At 41.2% G+C, this 14,376-nt stretch overlaps 1 protein-coding gene across 1 annotated transcript in view; it reads left to right on the top strand.

Annotated features, from left to right (window-relative positions):
* Positions 1-14,376, top strand: part of LOXHD1 (lipoxygenase homology PLAT domains 1) — a 146,347-nt gene that overhangs the window by 86,892 nt on the left and 45,079 nt on the right. Inside the window, exons 30-34 of the mRNA XM_074856970.1 lie at positions 1,722-1,838; positions 5,962-6,124; positions 9,329-9,483; positions 10,337-10,546; positions 11,978-12,101. Of these exons, the coding sequence (XP_074713071.1) occupies positions 1,722-1,838; positions 5,962-6,124; positions 9,329-9,483; positions 10,337-10,546; positions 11,978-12,101 (769 nt within the window). The remainder of the gene's footprint in view (positions 1-1,721; positions 1,839-5,961; positions 6,125-9,328; positions 9,484-10,336; positions 10,547-11,977; positions 12,102-14,376) is intronic.

Raw genomic sequence — 14,376 nt, 5'->3', positions numbered from 1 at the left:
GAATCATAAAATAAATCCCCAGTGCAATTCCTTAAAAACAAAGAATGAGACTTATTTTGGTGGAGTTTCCACGCAGTTTTTGTAATAGAGATTGCATTAATTCATAGATATAAATCTCAAACTGAGTTTTATTTTTATTCTTTTATTCCATAAGATTTATTTTAGGTTTGGTAGAAACTGAAACATCAGTACTTTTCTTAGATGAAGCGAGTGAAAATGTAGTTTATTCTCCAGATTTATAACATCATATTAACCTGTCCCCAAACTTAATTCTCTCTTCACCAGTTCCTGTTGCTGCAGGAGATGGGGATGAAGCAAAATATATTCTTCTTTCACCTACTTGCATAGAGCCATAAGTTGGAGTTCAACAGACCTTAAAAACAATTTGGGGATCTCAGGAAACACAAACTGAGAATTGTCCAATTTTTTTAGTGTTTTTAACTGCCTCTACTATTTTGTATTTTGCAAAAGAGGCAAAAAAGATTAGAGACTGGTCTCAGCTGTGCTCCCAAATGATGATTTGCTAGAGATGCCTACAGTAGGGTAAAGACCACTTCTTCTTTGACATGGATCTTTACTGGTCAAGCATCGCTTTATTGCTATGTATTGATTAAAAGCCTCATTGAAAGATGAGCGTTTGGACAGGACAAAAGAGCAGAAAATAATTTTCCGCTAGTGTGTACTTGTGCGCATGCATGAGTTTTAGAAATTAGTTTGGATTGTTTAATTATTTTGCAATTATGTTTATGCTGTCTAAAGACAGGGCAGGGCTGATGAAGTCAAACCCACTTTGTTCAGAGTGTGAACTCTCTGAGTAGTGCAGTCAGTCTTACTGAGTTGAGGAGTCTTCTAAAATTACTGGTGTCTTCAGTATGAGGCAATTCTGTCATTTGGGAAGAGAAGAAGGGAGTAGTCTCCAGTGGTGCAAATTGAGATGTTCAGTTTTCTCATGTTTCCAAGAAAATAAGACTCCAAGTCCCTATGGGACAGAAAGACAGCTCAGCGTGCTTCTATGTGCAAAAGAAGTTTGCATCCAGCTTGTTTTTTTAAAGGCCAACTATATGAAAGCTTACACTGAAATAACCAAAAGCTATTACTTAGGAGTAAGTATAATTTTTCCTGTTCAAGCCTTTGGAAGGGAGGTGACTTAAAAGTAATGACCTAGTAGCAAATTACTCAAGTAATAAGGTGAGCCATTAAAAACCAGTAGCCACTTCATAAGATAATCATTCTGTTGACTTGCTCAGAATGGCATTGGGATTCTGTGGTGGAACAAGAGAGAGATAATATAAAATGCTAGGCTATTAATATTGTACTTTGACCTCAAAGCTATTCTTTCAGTGTTATAAGAGTGCATATAAGAGTTTAAAAAGGAAAGGGATATACAAAGAACAACTTAAGATGCAGCAGTATTGCAATTTATAAAAAATTACCTTCACTCCCACTCATACAGAGAAGCCTGAGACTCAGGACTGCTGCTGTGCAACCAAGCCTATGTCATAAGGTGGGTAATTTGTGTAGAGCAAGATTCTCTCCATTTTTGGAACAGAAACCTCAGGGAAACCCTTTCGTTAAAATGCAAGTTAGGGCATAATTGACACCAACACTAATATTTGCTCCCCTTCCATACAGCCTGGAAAAATAGGAAACAAGCCAAAGAAGTAGTGTCTCAAAAGTCACCTTTTGTTCATGCCAGAATTTTTTTTCTTCTTTTTCTGTAGCTGGAGGATGTTGGTGACATTATTGAAAAGATTCGCATAGGACACAATGGTGGAGGACTGAACTCTGGATGGCACTTGGACCGTGTGGCGATTCGGAGACTGCTGCCAAATGGAAAGGTAGGCTGTGAATCCCAGCACTCCACGATATGTTTCCATTAGCAGCCGCTTCCATTTCCCAAAGCGCATCTTCTGTATACAAAGCGTGATTAACAGTGAAAAATTACTCCCTATAGAACAATGCACACTAATGAACTTGCTAGAGCTTGGGGATCTGGGGACAGCAAACATGTATTACCGTGTTTTATTCTTTAGACATTTATTACAAGACTCTGCAATCATTGCTTTTTAAAAAATGCTGTTCTTATTGTACCTTTTGACTAGAATAGAGCTATTTCCTCCTGGCAGTGGATAGGAGCAAAGCAGTGGTGTTGCTTCTCAACTCTATCTTTTGTGTGAAGGAGCAATCTGCCTGCTGAGTTTGGAGGCAACGTTACCATGACTTGCTTGCTGGAATGAGAGGGGAGATTCCTGAGTTTATACCCATTGCTGTGCAAATATAACTAAAGAATTACAGGGGTGAGCGGACGTCCCTGTGCTGCACTGTTGCTGGACATCCCAGAATGCCCAAGGCTAACTTAGATAGTGGTAGGTTTGGGTGACATGAGAGGCCAAAGCTTCATATTTTCATGTGTAGTTTTGAACACTCACAGGGAAGGCAGTGGAAAGTGGGTGTACCATTTTAAAATGAAAAGTATTGTTGCTAAACATGGACAAGAAATAATTTCATGAATCCCTTAATTTTGAAAGAATAAATGCAGGGAGCCAGTACAATTAAGACAAGCAAAAGGCCTGTCAGCATAAGTCCCTGAGTCACTCATATAAACACCATCCGAGTTAGGTTCTAGGACTTTTGGTTGCTCATGTGAACAGGATTAAGGCAGTGCAGCCAGATTGTTTGTCTTGATCTTGTCCACATCAGAAACTGTTCCTCAGCCCTGCTTTCAGACGCTGGCTGTAGGAACAGGAAGCTCAGGGAAGCTCAGAAGAAAATCACCTCTTAAGGACCAGTTCAGAATTGGAGCAGCACTTGGAGGAACACTTGGGTTCTTCCTCTGTCTCGTCCTTGTTCCGCTTATTCCGAAGGGATGTCTGCTTTGATCTCCACCTCAATGCTCAAGTCTACTCCCTCCTGAAGTGACTTCTAAAATCAAGTGTTGGTGTAAGCATGGCTTGCTCAGTCATGTGAACCTACTTCTCATCTTGGTCCCTCCTTCAAAATTTCCAGGATATGTTTTACTCTCTTTGCCTCATGATCAACTCAAAGGTCTGTCTTGAACCTTCCACATCATGCTCAAGCCTGTATCCTCATGTACAAGCTTCTTTACAAGCCAATACCCTTCGATTGTTTCTCATGACCACCTTTTTGCCAGTCTGTTATTATCAGACCTTCTATCTGTGTATTGATTAACCCTTGCCTTGTACAGCTTCGTTAGGTTAATGAACAAGATGACCTTGTTTTTGGAGATATTGTTATTGGTCAGAGGCTAGGGAAGATGAAGAAGGGGATGCAAGGGAAAAGAGATTCCTTTTTCTACACCTACCATTAACTGAGCACTTTGGGAAGCTCCCTAGAGCTCCATATTGGGGACTCTTCCATTAGCCCAGAGAGGGTCTCAGGGCTGCATGACTCTGCAATCATTACAGCAGCTTTGAAGGACAGATGGTGAGAAGCCTGGGAAGGTGGAGGAAGGGAGGAAAACCATGAACAACTTAAAAATGGAGAGATTTACAATTCTGCCGATCTTTTGATTATGGCATGGGAAAAAAGAAGAAAGCAGAGCACTGCGTGATGCTACTGATCAGCCGCAGGATATTATGACCTGCCACAGGATAGCAATATGCTGCCAATGCTTCTAAAAGCTGTGCTACCTGATTAGACTGCTAAGATGTGTCTAGATGTATCTGTAATGCTGCAAAAGAAAAATGAGGTCAGTAACTTTCAGATTAAATTGAAAGCACTTGGGTAGGAAACTGGGATTGTTGCATACCAATAAAGCTCTGTCTTGGCATGCCAATTATATCTGATAATTATATTTCATTTGTTACAACTTGGAGAAGGGCAAAGCACTGACTTTTAGCACACTATCATACCATGCTTCGAGCTTAGGGCCAGACTCAGACTCTAATGAAGCAAATTCTGTTTGGAGCTGCAAGAAGATTTTACCATGGGTAACAAAACAGTACACTTTACGTCACTTAAATATTAATGCAATCACTAACAAGGAAACTCCAATAAAAACTGTGGCAATGACATGGTGATTAACAATAACGATACAATTAACTCTTGCAGTAACTGCACATTATGCCCCAGTGTGCAGGCACTCAAGTCCCTAGATATCCTATTACCAAATAAACATCAATTCATATCAATGACATGTACAGCCAATATTATGAATGTTTAGGAGCAGTTAAAAGCTTCATCGAGAGACATGACTGAAGTGCGATCTCGATCAGGGGCAGAGTTTCAGCACTGAAACATCATTCTGGAAAGCCCTCTCTTCCCAGGCTGTAGATGGGGAGGTGAGCACTGTTCATCGGCTCAACATACAGTGAGATAACACAGGTTATGTGGTCAGACAGCCAGTGCAGAAATGAGGAGGCAGAAGTAGTGGTGTGGCCAGTAATTAGGTGCTGCATTTTGCTTGTGCAGCACAAATAACACTTGAAAGTAAAATATTTGAAATCATCTAAAGTGCTGCTGGTTTTGTTTGACACCGTTTTGTACAAGTCATGCTCCAAATCGCCTCATCGAGTTAAACGTCGCAGTTCTGGGGTTAAACAGCAGCACTGCTGGGAGCAGCAGAGAGGAGGAGAAAAGGTGTTTTATTGACAGCAGAAGACTTGGGCTGTGTGAGTTCAAAGGATGATTCTGCTGCAGACTCAAGACACTTGATCACACAACCCCCCTGGAGGGGTTCAGCTCTGACAGATCAACTTGTTTGGGATCTGTGAGCGGTGGTGGGATGTCCTGTTCCTTTCAGGTCAGAGGGGACCGGGGTGCACCTCTGATCTGTGCACAACCTATTCCTTCCCAGTGACTGTGTGAGGGAGGGCAGGATCTGTCAGCTCAAGGCAGGGCAGTGCATTAGTACACACTGATAACAATATTCAGTATTGCTACAGTGAGAGCTATTCCCTTCTTTTACTATATATTAATATTTTTATATTTAAACAGTAAAAACAGTGAAGAAAGGACCCTGCATTGGTCTGATAAATAATCACATGAGAGTAATTAAAGTAGACAGTATTCATATGTGTGTTATACATGAAATTGATGGCACACAGAGTACTAGAAACAGTAGGAAGTCCCTGTGCTACTTAGGAGAGAAATAATGAAGTTGTCAGTAAGAAAAGGGCCATTTTTTTATTCCTTTAGTTACTGTGAGATTGAAACTAACTTTTTTTTCCTGTTCAGGCTTGTGGGCTCTGCAACTTGCATGATGGCTCATGCCCCTTTCTTTATGGAGACATAGCCTGGGGTGCCCAGCACACTGAAAACTGCCTGCATCTTACCATTTTGGAGGCCTTATGGGAGTCTGTTCTTAATGAGTAGTCTGGGATTGATTAAGTTTACCAAGTGGAAAACACATGTTCTATTGTTTTTGTTTGTTTGATGATAAAAATCATATTTGTTTCCACCAAAGTGAAGTCAAAACAAAAGATCAAAAATTAAATCGCTATTTTTCTCCTCTTAATGCACGTATGGGAATTGCCTGGAAACCAGCTTGAGTCAGAATTATAGGGCAAAATCTTGAAGTATTGACTCAGAAAAATCCCCCTACTGACTTCAAAGAGAATGCTGCCTGAATAAGGATTGAAGAGGGATTGCAGACTCTCAGTAAAACATGGCTTCAGTGGGAATGGTGCCGTCCTGATCAGGAATTTGCAAGATTGAAAACTGGGAAGGGCAGTGACCTACTGGATCATACAGCCAGTCTCATGCAGCCACTGGGAATACTATTCTCTGCTAACACATTCAGAGCTTCATCTCACAGTCCTTAGATGTCCTCTTTCTAGAGAAAATCTATTTCTATATGTTATTCAGGTCTGCATCTACATGCACATGCATACATACATGAGTTGAAAATCCTTGTCTGCATGTCAGAGTATTTTCAAAGGGGAAGCGCTCACATATGTTCGTCTTGTTTTGAAGAGATTACCTCTGTCATGTTTACTTCAGGGCTCGGAAACTGTCACATTTCCATGTGAAAGATGGCTTGCAAAGTCTGAAGACGATGGTGAGATTGTCAGAGAACTGGTACCATCTGATATTTTTACTGAGAAACTCATGAAGGACGGGACACTCAAGCAGATAGAGGAAGAAGTTGATGACCCATTAGAAGGTAATGCAATCCTAGGAGTAAGTAGGAACCTGTTCATCTAATTTTTTGGAACAAAACTTGTGAATGGGTGGTTCAAGCAAATGCAGTGTTGGTACAACTGTTCACATTTTTTTCCCCTTCCTGTTCTCTGCTCTCTCTTATGCCTGAAGCACTTCTGTGCAATAATACCATTATTTTCCTATGGGGCATTTATAAACCTGCCAGACGCCTTTTCACACAGGCATAGTTTGCATGTCTCCTCTGATTGACAGCCGGCTGAACATGAGCCAGCAGTGTGCCCAGGTGGCCAAGAAGGCCAATGGCATCCTGGCCTGTACCAGCAATAGCATGGCCAGCAGGGACAGGGAAGGGATCTTACCCCTGTACTCGGCACTGGTGAGGCTGCCCCTTGATGAGTGGGTTCAGTTTTGGGCCCCTCACTACAAAAAAGACATTGAATGACTCGAGCGTGTCCAGAGAAGGGCAACGGAGCTGGTGAAGGGTCTGGAGCACAGGTGTGATGGGGAGCGGCTGAGGGAACTGGGGGGGTTTAGTGTGGAGAAGAGGAGGCTGAGGGGAGACCTCATGGCCCTCTACAGCTACCTGAAAGGAGGTTGCAGAGAGTTGGGGATGAGCCTCTTTAACCAAGTAACAAGCAATAGGACAAGAGGGAATGGCCTCAAGTTGCGCCAGGGAAGGTTTAGACTAGATGTCAGGAAGCATTTCTTTACAGAACGGGTTATTAGGCAGTGGAATGGATTGCCCAGGGAGGTGGTGGAATCCCCATCCCTGGAGGTGTTTAAGAGTAGGGTCGACATAGCGGTGAGAGATATGGTGTAGATGGGAACTGGCAGTGTTAGGTTAATGGTTGGACTGGATGATCTTCAAGGTCCTTTCCAACCTAGTTGATTCTGTGATTCTGTGATGCCTAACAAAACTCTTTCATTTTGTTTTCCAGACTCCGCAAACATCTTTGTTTGCCCAACTTCACCTGTCCTGTGCACTCTGTCCCTTCCTGTCCTACCCTACCAGTCTGATTCATGCTTCTTTTTCCTCCCAGAGTTGTTTCTTCTATGGCTCTTTAGGTACATATGGACATTGTCTAAAACTGTGGCTCTAGGCAGCCACTCTCACCTCATTAAAGTGTCTCTGGGGGGGAGAATAAAGTGTTCGCATTCAGTTTTTAGTCCTCCTGGTAGCTGAAGTAACTGACCAAGAATTGAAGTTTCATCCCAGACTCATTGCTTCTCTGTATGCCCCGCTGTTCCTGACTCTTTTTCCTCTAGAACCTCCTTTTCCCACCCCGTGCTCCTTCTGCCCTTGAGAGAACTCGTGAACCTTCCTACATACTGAGCAGAGCAAATTGAATTCGGCTGCCATCTTCATTCTTGGTTCTTGCATCTGGCAACAAGATGATTCAACAGAGAAAATCATTCCTCTCCCTGTTTCTTTTCTCTCCTAGTCTTGATTTGCATTTACAGTACGCCATTGTCAGGGTGTCATTTATACTGATTTTAAGTGTCTTCCATTGCCAAGGGTAAGTGCCTTGCTGTAAGGAAGGTTGGAGCCTTTGCAGTGTGCCTTTAGAAGAGACAGGTGTACTTTTCCCCCTGTTAGGAACTACGTGATATCTCATAGGAGATTTTTTTCCTGCGGAGCCAAAGACAGTTTTAATATCAATTAGTAAGTGGCATGACTGCTACATGCCTGCACAGTATTTTCTTTAGCTTACTAACTTCTGTTTCTTTACCTTGCATTAGTTACCATGTGTTAACTAACCTAGGTGACTCATTTTTTTCCTTCTAAAGGGAAAACCCTAAAATAAGCTTTACCTTCTATGGAATCATTTTTTTGGATAACTGAAGGTTTCTTTTGGCTGGGAGTAAGGGCTAAGTTTGGGAAATTCTGCTTTAGACATAAAATATCTGGGATGCAAATGATATCTTCTGCATCTCTACGAGTTCGCATACATCTTGGGCAGTGACACAGTCCAAATAACAACAATGGAGAATCAGCTTGTGGTATTCTGAAGATCATCTTTTTATATAGTAGACAGCATTTCAGTCCAGAACTGGCAATCAAAAACCAAAAAGGGATGAACTGACTAATTAGACTATATACGTTCCTTCCTTTATTACTAACGTGGCAGTTGTCTCACAAAAATGAAGCTATAATTCTGTAGAACATATTGTCAAGAGACAAACCAGAAATCCTGGCATTGCACCTAGTCTGATGAATGGTCACGATCCATTTCTTAGAGAAATAGATGGAAATCTTTCATGGACTATGAAGAAGAATAGGCCCTGTTTTACTGGGAAAGCTATGTACAGAAGAGAAAGACAATATAGATACTTTCTTTGATGCTGTTAATGTACAAAGAAGAATCCTAACTGAGACTTTGTGCCTCTTCCTCATTTGCATTGCCCTGGGATTTGCAAGGAGGCATTCTCTAGGGCTTGTATGCCACCAGGGTAATCAGAGACTTGTACAGTTCCTAATTGTTTTCCTGGAGAAGATGCTTTCAGTAACTGTTTGTTTTTCCTGTGTAATTGAGAAATGAGTAACAAAATAAAAATAGGAGTATTTAACAGGTTCGGTAAAGCACATTACTAAAGATTTGATGAGGTTTTATTGGATCATCATTGAGCAAGCTAAAGAGAAAGGGTACTTAAACAATACAGCTCCAACACTTCCTTAATTAAATACTGTCTCAGCAGAAGGACCCAGAAACCTGTTCTCTTTCTGTCTGGGGAATTTATAGAGATACATGCCATTAACTCTGGTAGTAATTGCACATCTGAATCCCTAGAGTTTGTTTATGGAATATGGAGTATTAAGAATTCACAACACTGAATCACTTGTTCTCAGATGTATGTCCCTTGAGCCTCAGTATGAAAAGGTGCTGAGTTTCCTCACCTCTATCGTCATTGCATCCAGCAATAAGTATAGTGATTCTTTGCATTTTTAACTGTATGTGATCAAAGCAATACACAGGCATTGATTAGATGGAAAAAAGGAAAGTCAGCAAATTTCAGCCCAGTGATTCCCCAACCTTTTGGATCATTACCAGAAGCCTGGAAGGATAAAGCGTATGGGATTTTAAACCTCCAAGAACTGAGCGATGAGCAGAAAGTTTGGTGACCATTTTCTTAGGTAAATTCAGGATCTAAGATAGGCCTTTATAATTCACCTGGCCAGAAATCACATCTCTGTTTCTTTCTGCAGTTCACACGTACAAGATAAGCGTGTTCACTGGAGATATCTATGGTGCTGGGACAGATGCTAATGTTTTCCTAAATATCTACGGAGATCTGGGGGACACAGGAGAGAGAAAACTTAGCAAATCTGAGACGAACTTCAACAAGTTTGAAAGAGGACAGGTACAAAAACAAACGGGTTAATAACACTTGCCATTTCACAGTCCTTAACCTAACAAGTTTATGACTGCCTTTATAGGCTGAGTTTTCCTATGCGGGATGAATTGATTGACTCCATTTACCATGTGCATTACCTCTTAAAATGCTTTGTATGGATTGTCAGCTGGGTATTACAACTGACAGGCACTGCAGAAAATGGGTAGATGTTTCTGTGAAGTCACAGGTAGACAAATTATGAGCTTGGTCCATATAAACTGGCTTGAATTGCTAGCTGCAGATTTGAGAGCCCACAAAACCTGAGGTCTTTCATTCCCACAGCCTCTGTACAACTGGTTTGCACATACATAGTATGTATTTTAATTCACTGCAGATCATGATAAATTGATGGAACCTAAACTGCAACTGTGTTTGACAAAATATCTCCAAAGGTGGTATTCTGCGGTCAGTCCATGAGTCATATTCACAGCCTCGTATGGAGATACTCAGATATAATGATGGCAAAGATTGTTTTTTCTGTATTGTCCATACAAATCTAACTGGATTAGAAAGGGAATTATACTCAGACTTGAAAACCAGGATATAAAATTCCAGGAATTCAATATTCTAATTGGTTGTAAAAGTGACTTTTTGTGCAGCTCCCCTCGTAGCAGAAACAGGCTTCAAAACGCTTCCCTGCAGAACAGTTTTAGCATACAGATATGCCTCTATAGACAGCTGCAAAGCTTTTAACCAAACACTGTCATGTAGGATGGAATTTAAACACGTATTGTGCTCTGTAGTCTCCATTTGCTTTTGTCCAGTAGATGATATGTTGCGAGCTTGTTAACAGAAGCAACTGCTCTTGAATACTCTGCAGGAGGATACATTTACTATACAGGCTGTGGACCTTGGCATTTTGTACAAGATCAAGATTCGTCATGACAATAGCATGTTCAGTCCTGACTGGTTCCTGGAAAAAGTAGAGATCCTGGATGAGACTACAGAGGAATCATTCATTTTCCTGTGTGAGCGCTGGCTCTCTAAAAAGAAAGAGGACAAAAAAATAGACCGTACACTTTATGAACAGGTATGATTACGGCTCAAAGCCATGATCCCTTACCCACTGCTACTAATAAAAATAAAATGATTGCATATCTAGTTGAAGAAGTTCAAGACAGCTCATTAGGGACTTAGGTTTTTTTGGCTTGTCCAGAATGAACTTGTGATTTTCAGGCAAGTGCTGAAAGTATGGCCACTCTCAGCCCAGTATCACTAGCTCTGTAATTTGCAATTTCAACAAAAAAATCAAGGAGTCTGAGTGAAACTCTTCAGCTGAGAGTCAAAGTACCTTGCTGATGCACAGTAGAGTATATTTCCCTGCTGCTCTGCTTGTTGTGCTCAGAAAGTAGGTTAGTTATAGGTCCCAGTGTTCAAAGTCCTCAAGCCAAAATATTGAGTCCTTCGACTTCACCTTCACCGGACTGGATGGGCTTACCTTTTCAGCTCCTTCTTCCACCATTGCCAGACATAAAAAGTCTGGTCTGTTTGGTACCACTCAAAGCACCAAATGTTTTTTAGTGAAATGCCTTTTCTACTTGCACATCCTCTATTGCTTTATCAGGCTAATATAGCTAATTGGAATTTTAGGTATATGCACCAATTAAAATTAGCAAACAAGATTAATAGACCTCTCTTGCTTCTATACAGTGAGAGATAATAAAGCAGCTGATTATAAGTGCGTTGTATTTAAGGCATCCACTTTGCAAAAGACAGTGACATTTTAATTGACAGTTACCACTAAAATTATCATCAATGAAATTGGGCTAGACTCATCCTAAATACAACAGAATGGATATAAGAGTTACACCATGGATGAGTATTGCCATATGTTCCCTCATAAAATTGCAGCAGACAATGTTATGAATGCTTGTGGTCACACTTACCCCATTGTTCATATTTATTCATAACGAGGAAAAGCTAATAACTTTTTTTTTTTTTTTTTTTTTAAATTACATGACTGTGTGGTAAGAGCCTCATATTTATTGGACAATGACACTGAACACATCTGCAGTAGCTCTTCAAATACAATAGATGTTTCGTATCAGCTTTGCAGTATTCTCCCTCTTACACTCTTTGATCTCTACCAGGTACATTACTCTGACACCACAGTGTGTGCCCTGATAAGCAAATCTGGCACTGCTCCATGCTCCATCCATCTGAATTTTCTGTGGCTATTGCTCATGCAGGTGGCAGAGAAAAAGTCATAACACACCATTAAGGTCTATCAGGTCCATTATATTTTCTTTTATTATAACCCACATCCAAAATGGCATGTCAAGGTTCCTAAGGGGAAGTATATAAATTATCTGCAGTAAATTCACTTGAGCTACGCTGAGCAAAAAGCTATCTGGGGAACTAGAGGACTTTCTTCTCATGTTGTTCTTGGAGGCACATGGGAACACCTGACAACACTTGAGCACTCAAGCTCATTACCCTCCTGTACATGCCTTCTAACTAGAGCTATGACGGCGAGCGAAACAGCCTGGATGGCTCATCTCTCAGCATGTCGAGTCAGGATAGCAATGCAGACCTGAAGGAGACAAAAAAATCCAGATTGGTCAAGGCAGCAGAAGAAGGATCATGTGAGCAACCACCCTGTTTGACTGCATGCATGCATGTGTTCCTGGCTTGCAGTGCTTGAGAGGCCGCGTTCATCCTGGCAAAGAGCAAGGAGGGGCAGAACAGCAAATACGTCTCTTCAGCTTGTGTTGTGACTGCTTTGGGAAAAGCTGGATCAGTGCTTGTGTTTCCGTGTTTGTTGCTTTTCCTATAGCTCTCTGAACCTAATAGTGGAATAAGCCATGAAGTTCACAGCAAGTTCAGTGTTTCCAACCCTCTTCTTTCTCTTCTGTGGAAACCTGTGGTGCTGTAGCTTATCACAATTAACTTCTCCATTGCCAGCAGATATAAATTCTCAAACAGTGTGGTGCTTTGGACAGTATGACAGTATCATTAGGTAGGTGCTTATTCAAGGATATGCTATTTTCTGTTCACGGTGAGCTAAAATGCACAGGGGACCACTACAGGCAGCTGCAATAACAAATCATGTCACTTAGATGCCTGAAGTTAGATGAGTCCATCCATGCCACTGAATGTGGAAAAGCAGTCAACAACATCCATAGGGTCTTTTCAGAAAGAAAACCACTGACCTGAACAATCATACTCCCTCTTCATTCTCGTCCACCACCAACGTCATTGCAGACAGCACTTCAGAGGTGGGGGAGAAGTGACATTACCCTCTGAACATCAGGTCTGATAGAGTTAAGGGAAGAATTTATGCAAGTTTTGTATAATTTTGTCTGAAGTGTCCTTCAAAGGAACCAAAGCCCTTTGCAGCGAGAGGGACAGTAGGCAAGTCAGACATTATCACCAAAAGAGCCTCCCTTGGACTATCAGAGGCTCTTTTCCACATGATTCCTTAAAGTAGCTCTTGTTGCTGATATCAGCACTTTTTTCTTTTTTCTTCAACCTACTCAAGATGATATTTCATGTAACATATTAGATCTGAATTGCCAAAGGAGGCTTTGAATTTCTTAAGACCTTATTTGCCACATTTAAACAATCTCCCCTTTTCATGATCAGGCTAGTAATGCCTCATCACCAAGGATGTTTGTTTAATATGAATTTAAATGTGATTTATTTTAGATTCCTTCAGGTTTTTTTCTTACAACACATAGCTGGATCACAGCAGCTGTTGGGTTGAGATGGGAGTGGGATATGGGGAGCTGAGCAAGAGCACAGATAGGTGTCTAGGCTCTCAGAAAACAAGCATTGACAGAGTGCTCAGGTGGGTTTGTTGTTTTCTGGAAGGTGGTCTGTCTTATAACTGGGCAGAAGAGGAGGGTCTGTAAGCACTGAGTTTTCTGCTCAGATAACTGATGGAAACTGTTGGTGGCTCTAGTGTAGAATTTCATCCTTAGGCTCTGGTTCCTGAGACAAGGCAAAGCTGAATGTAAAAAAACAAAATCCATTTCTCGACTGCATCTTGTAAAAAGTGAAATATGCTGGATAGTGTCTGCAAAATCCAGTTTTGTGCAGGGAAGCTAGTCTTGTTCGGCTGCCTCCAACAAGAAGTAGGAAAGTTGTGCAGGTTTTGTCCCCATCCTGGCTGTGACGGAGGCCTGGAAGATCAGTGTCCATCAGCTGAAGTTAACCTTTGTGGTAAAATTCCCCAGTCCATCGATATTTCCTTATAACTTCATTACCACACAGGCTTTTTGCTCTGTATTTATATACCTTTTGATTAACTACCTCTGAGTTCCAGCACATCTAAACTGCACCTCCAGTTTGTTGTCATCCTACATGGGGTTTTTTAGTTTTAGATTAAGATTTTAGATGTATGGTTAATATACTATGTCGTAACAAGTAACTGGGAAGCAGCTGAGTCACGGTTACTGTCTGTATATGTGTTCTTAGTCCACAACAACTGCAAAATAATTAAGCTTATCTTAAACTTCCATGGTAAGTCAAGTGTAAAATGATATAATTTGGCTTAGGAGTTTAAGATAGCTTTAACTGCCATGGTCCAAGGGAACTCACACAACTGGTTACTGCAGTTCAGCTGATGCCCAGTAGCTTGTGGTGATGTGATACCCAGGTTGCATGTCCCATGCCTTTAAGTTGTGAAGCAGATGTAATGCTGCACACTGCTTAACCTGGTCTGCAACTCATGTGTCTTGGGGCAACCCTTCTTTTGTAATCCTATATTGTGTTCAAATGAAAAATAAGTGACTCCCATGTTCCTTCTGATATTACTTCTGTGGTGAGACAATGGAAAACATCTGCCATGTTGGCATTCCATGTAGTTTCACAAATAATGGGTAAAACATCAGCATCTCCCATGAGAATCCCTCTCCA

This window comes from Strix uralensis, chromosome Z (genome assembly GCF_047716275.1).
Source record: "Strix uralensis isolate ZFMK-TIS-50842 chromosome Z, bStrUra1, whole genome shotgun sequence".
Lineage (NCBI taxonomy): Eukaryota > Metazoa > Chordata > Aves > Strigiformes > Strigidae > Strix > Strix uralensis.
Note: the sequence above shows the minus strand (reverse complement) of the source record. Positions and strands in the feature narration are given on the sequence as shown.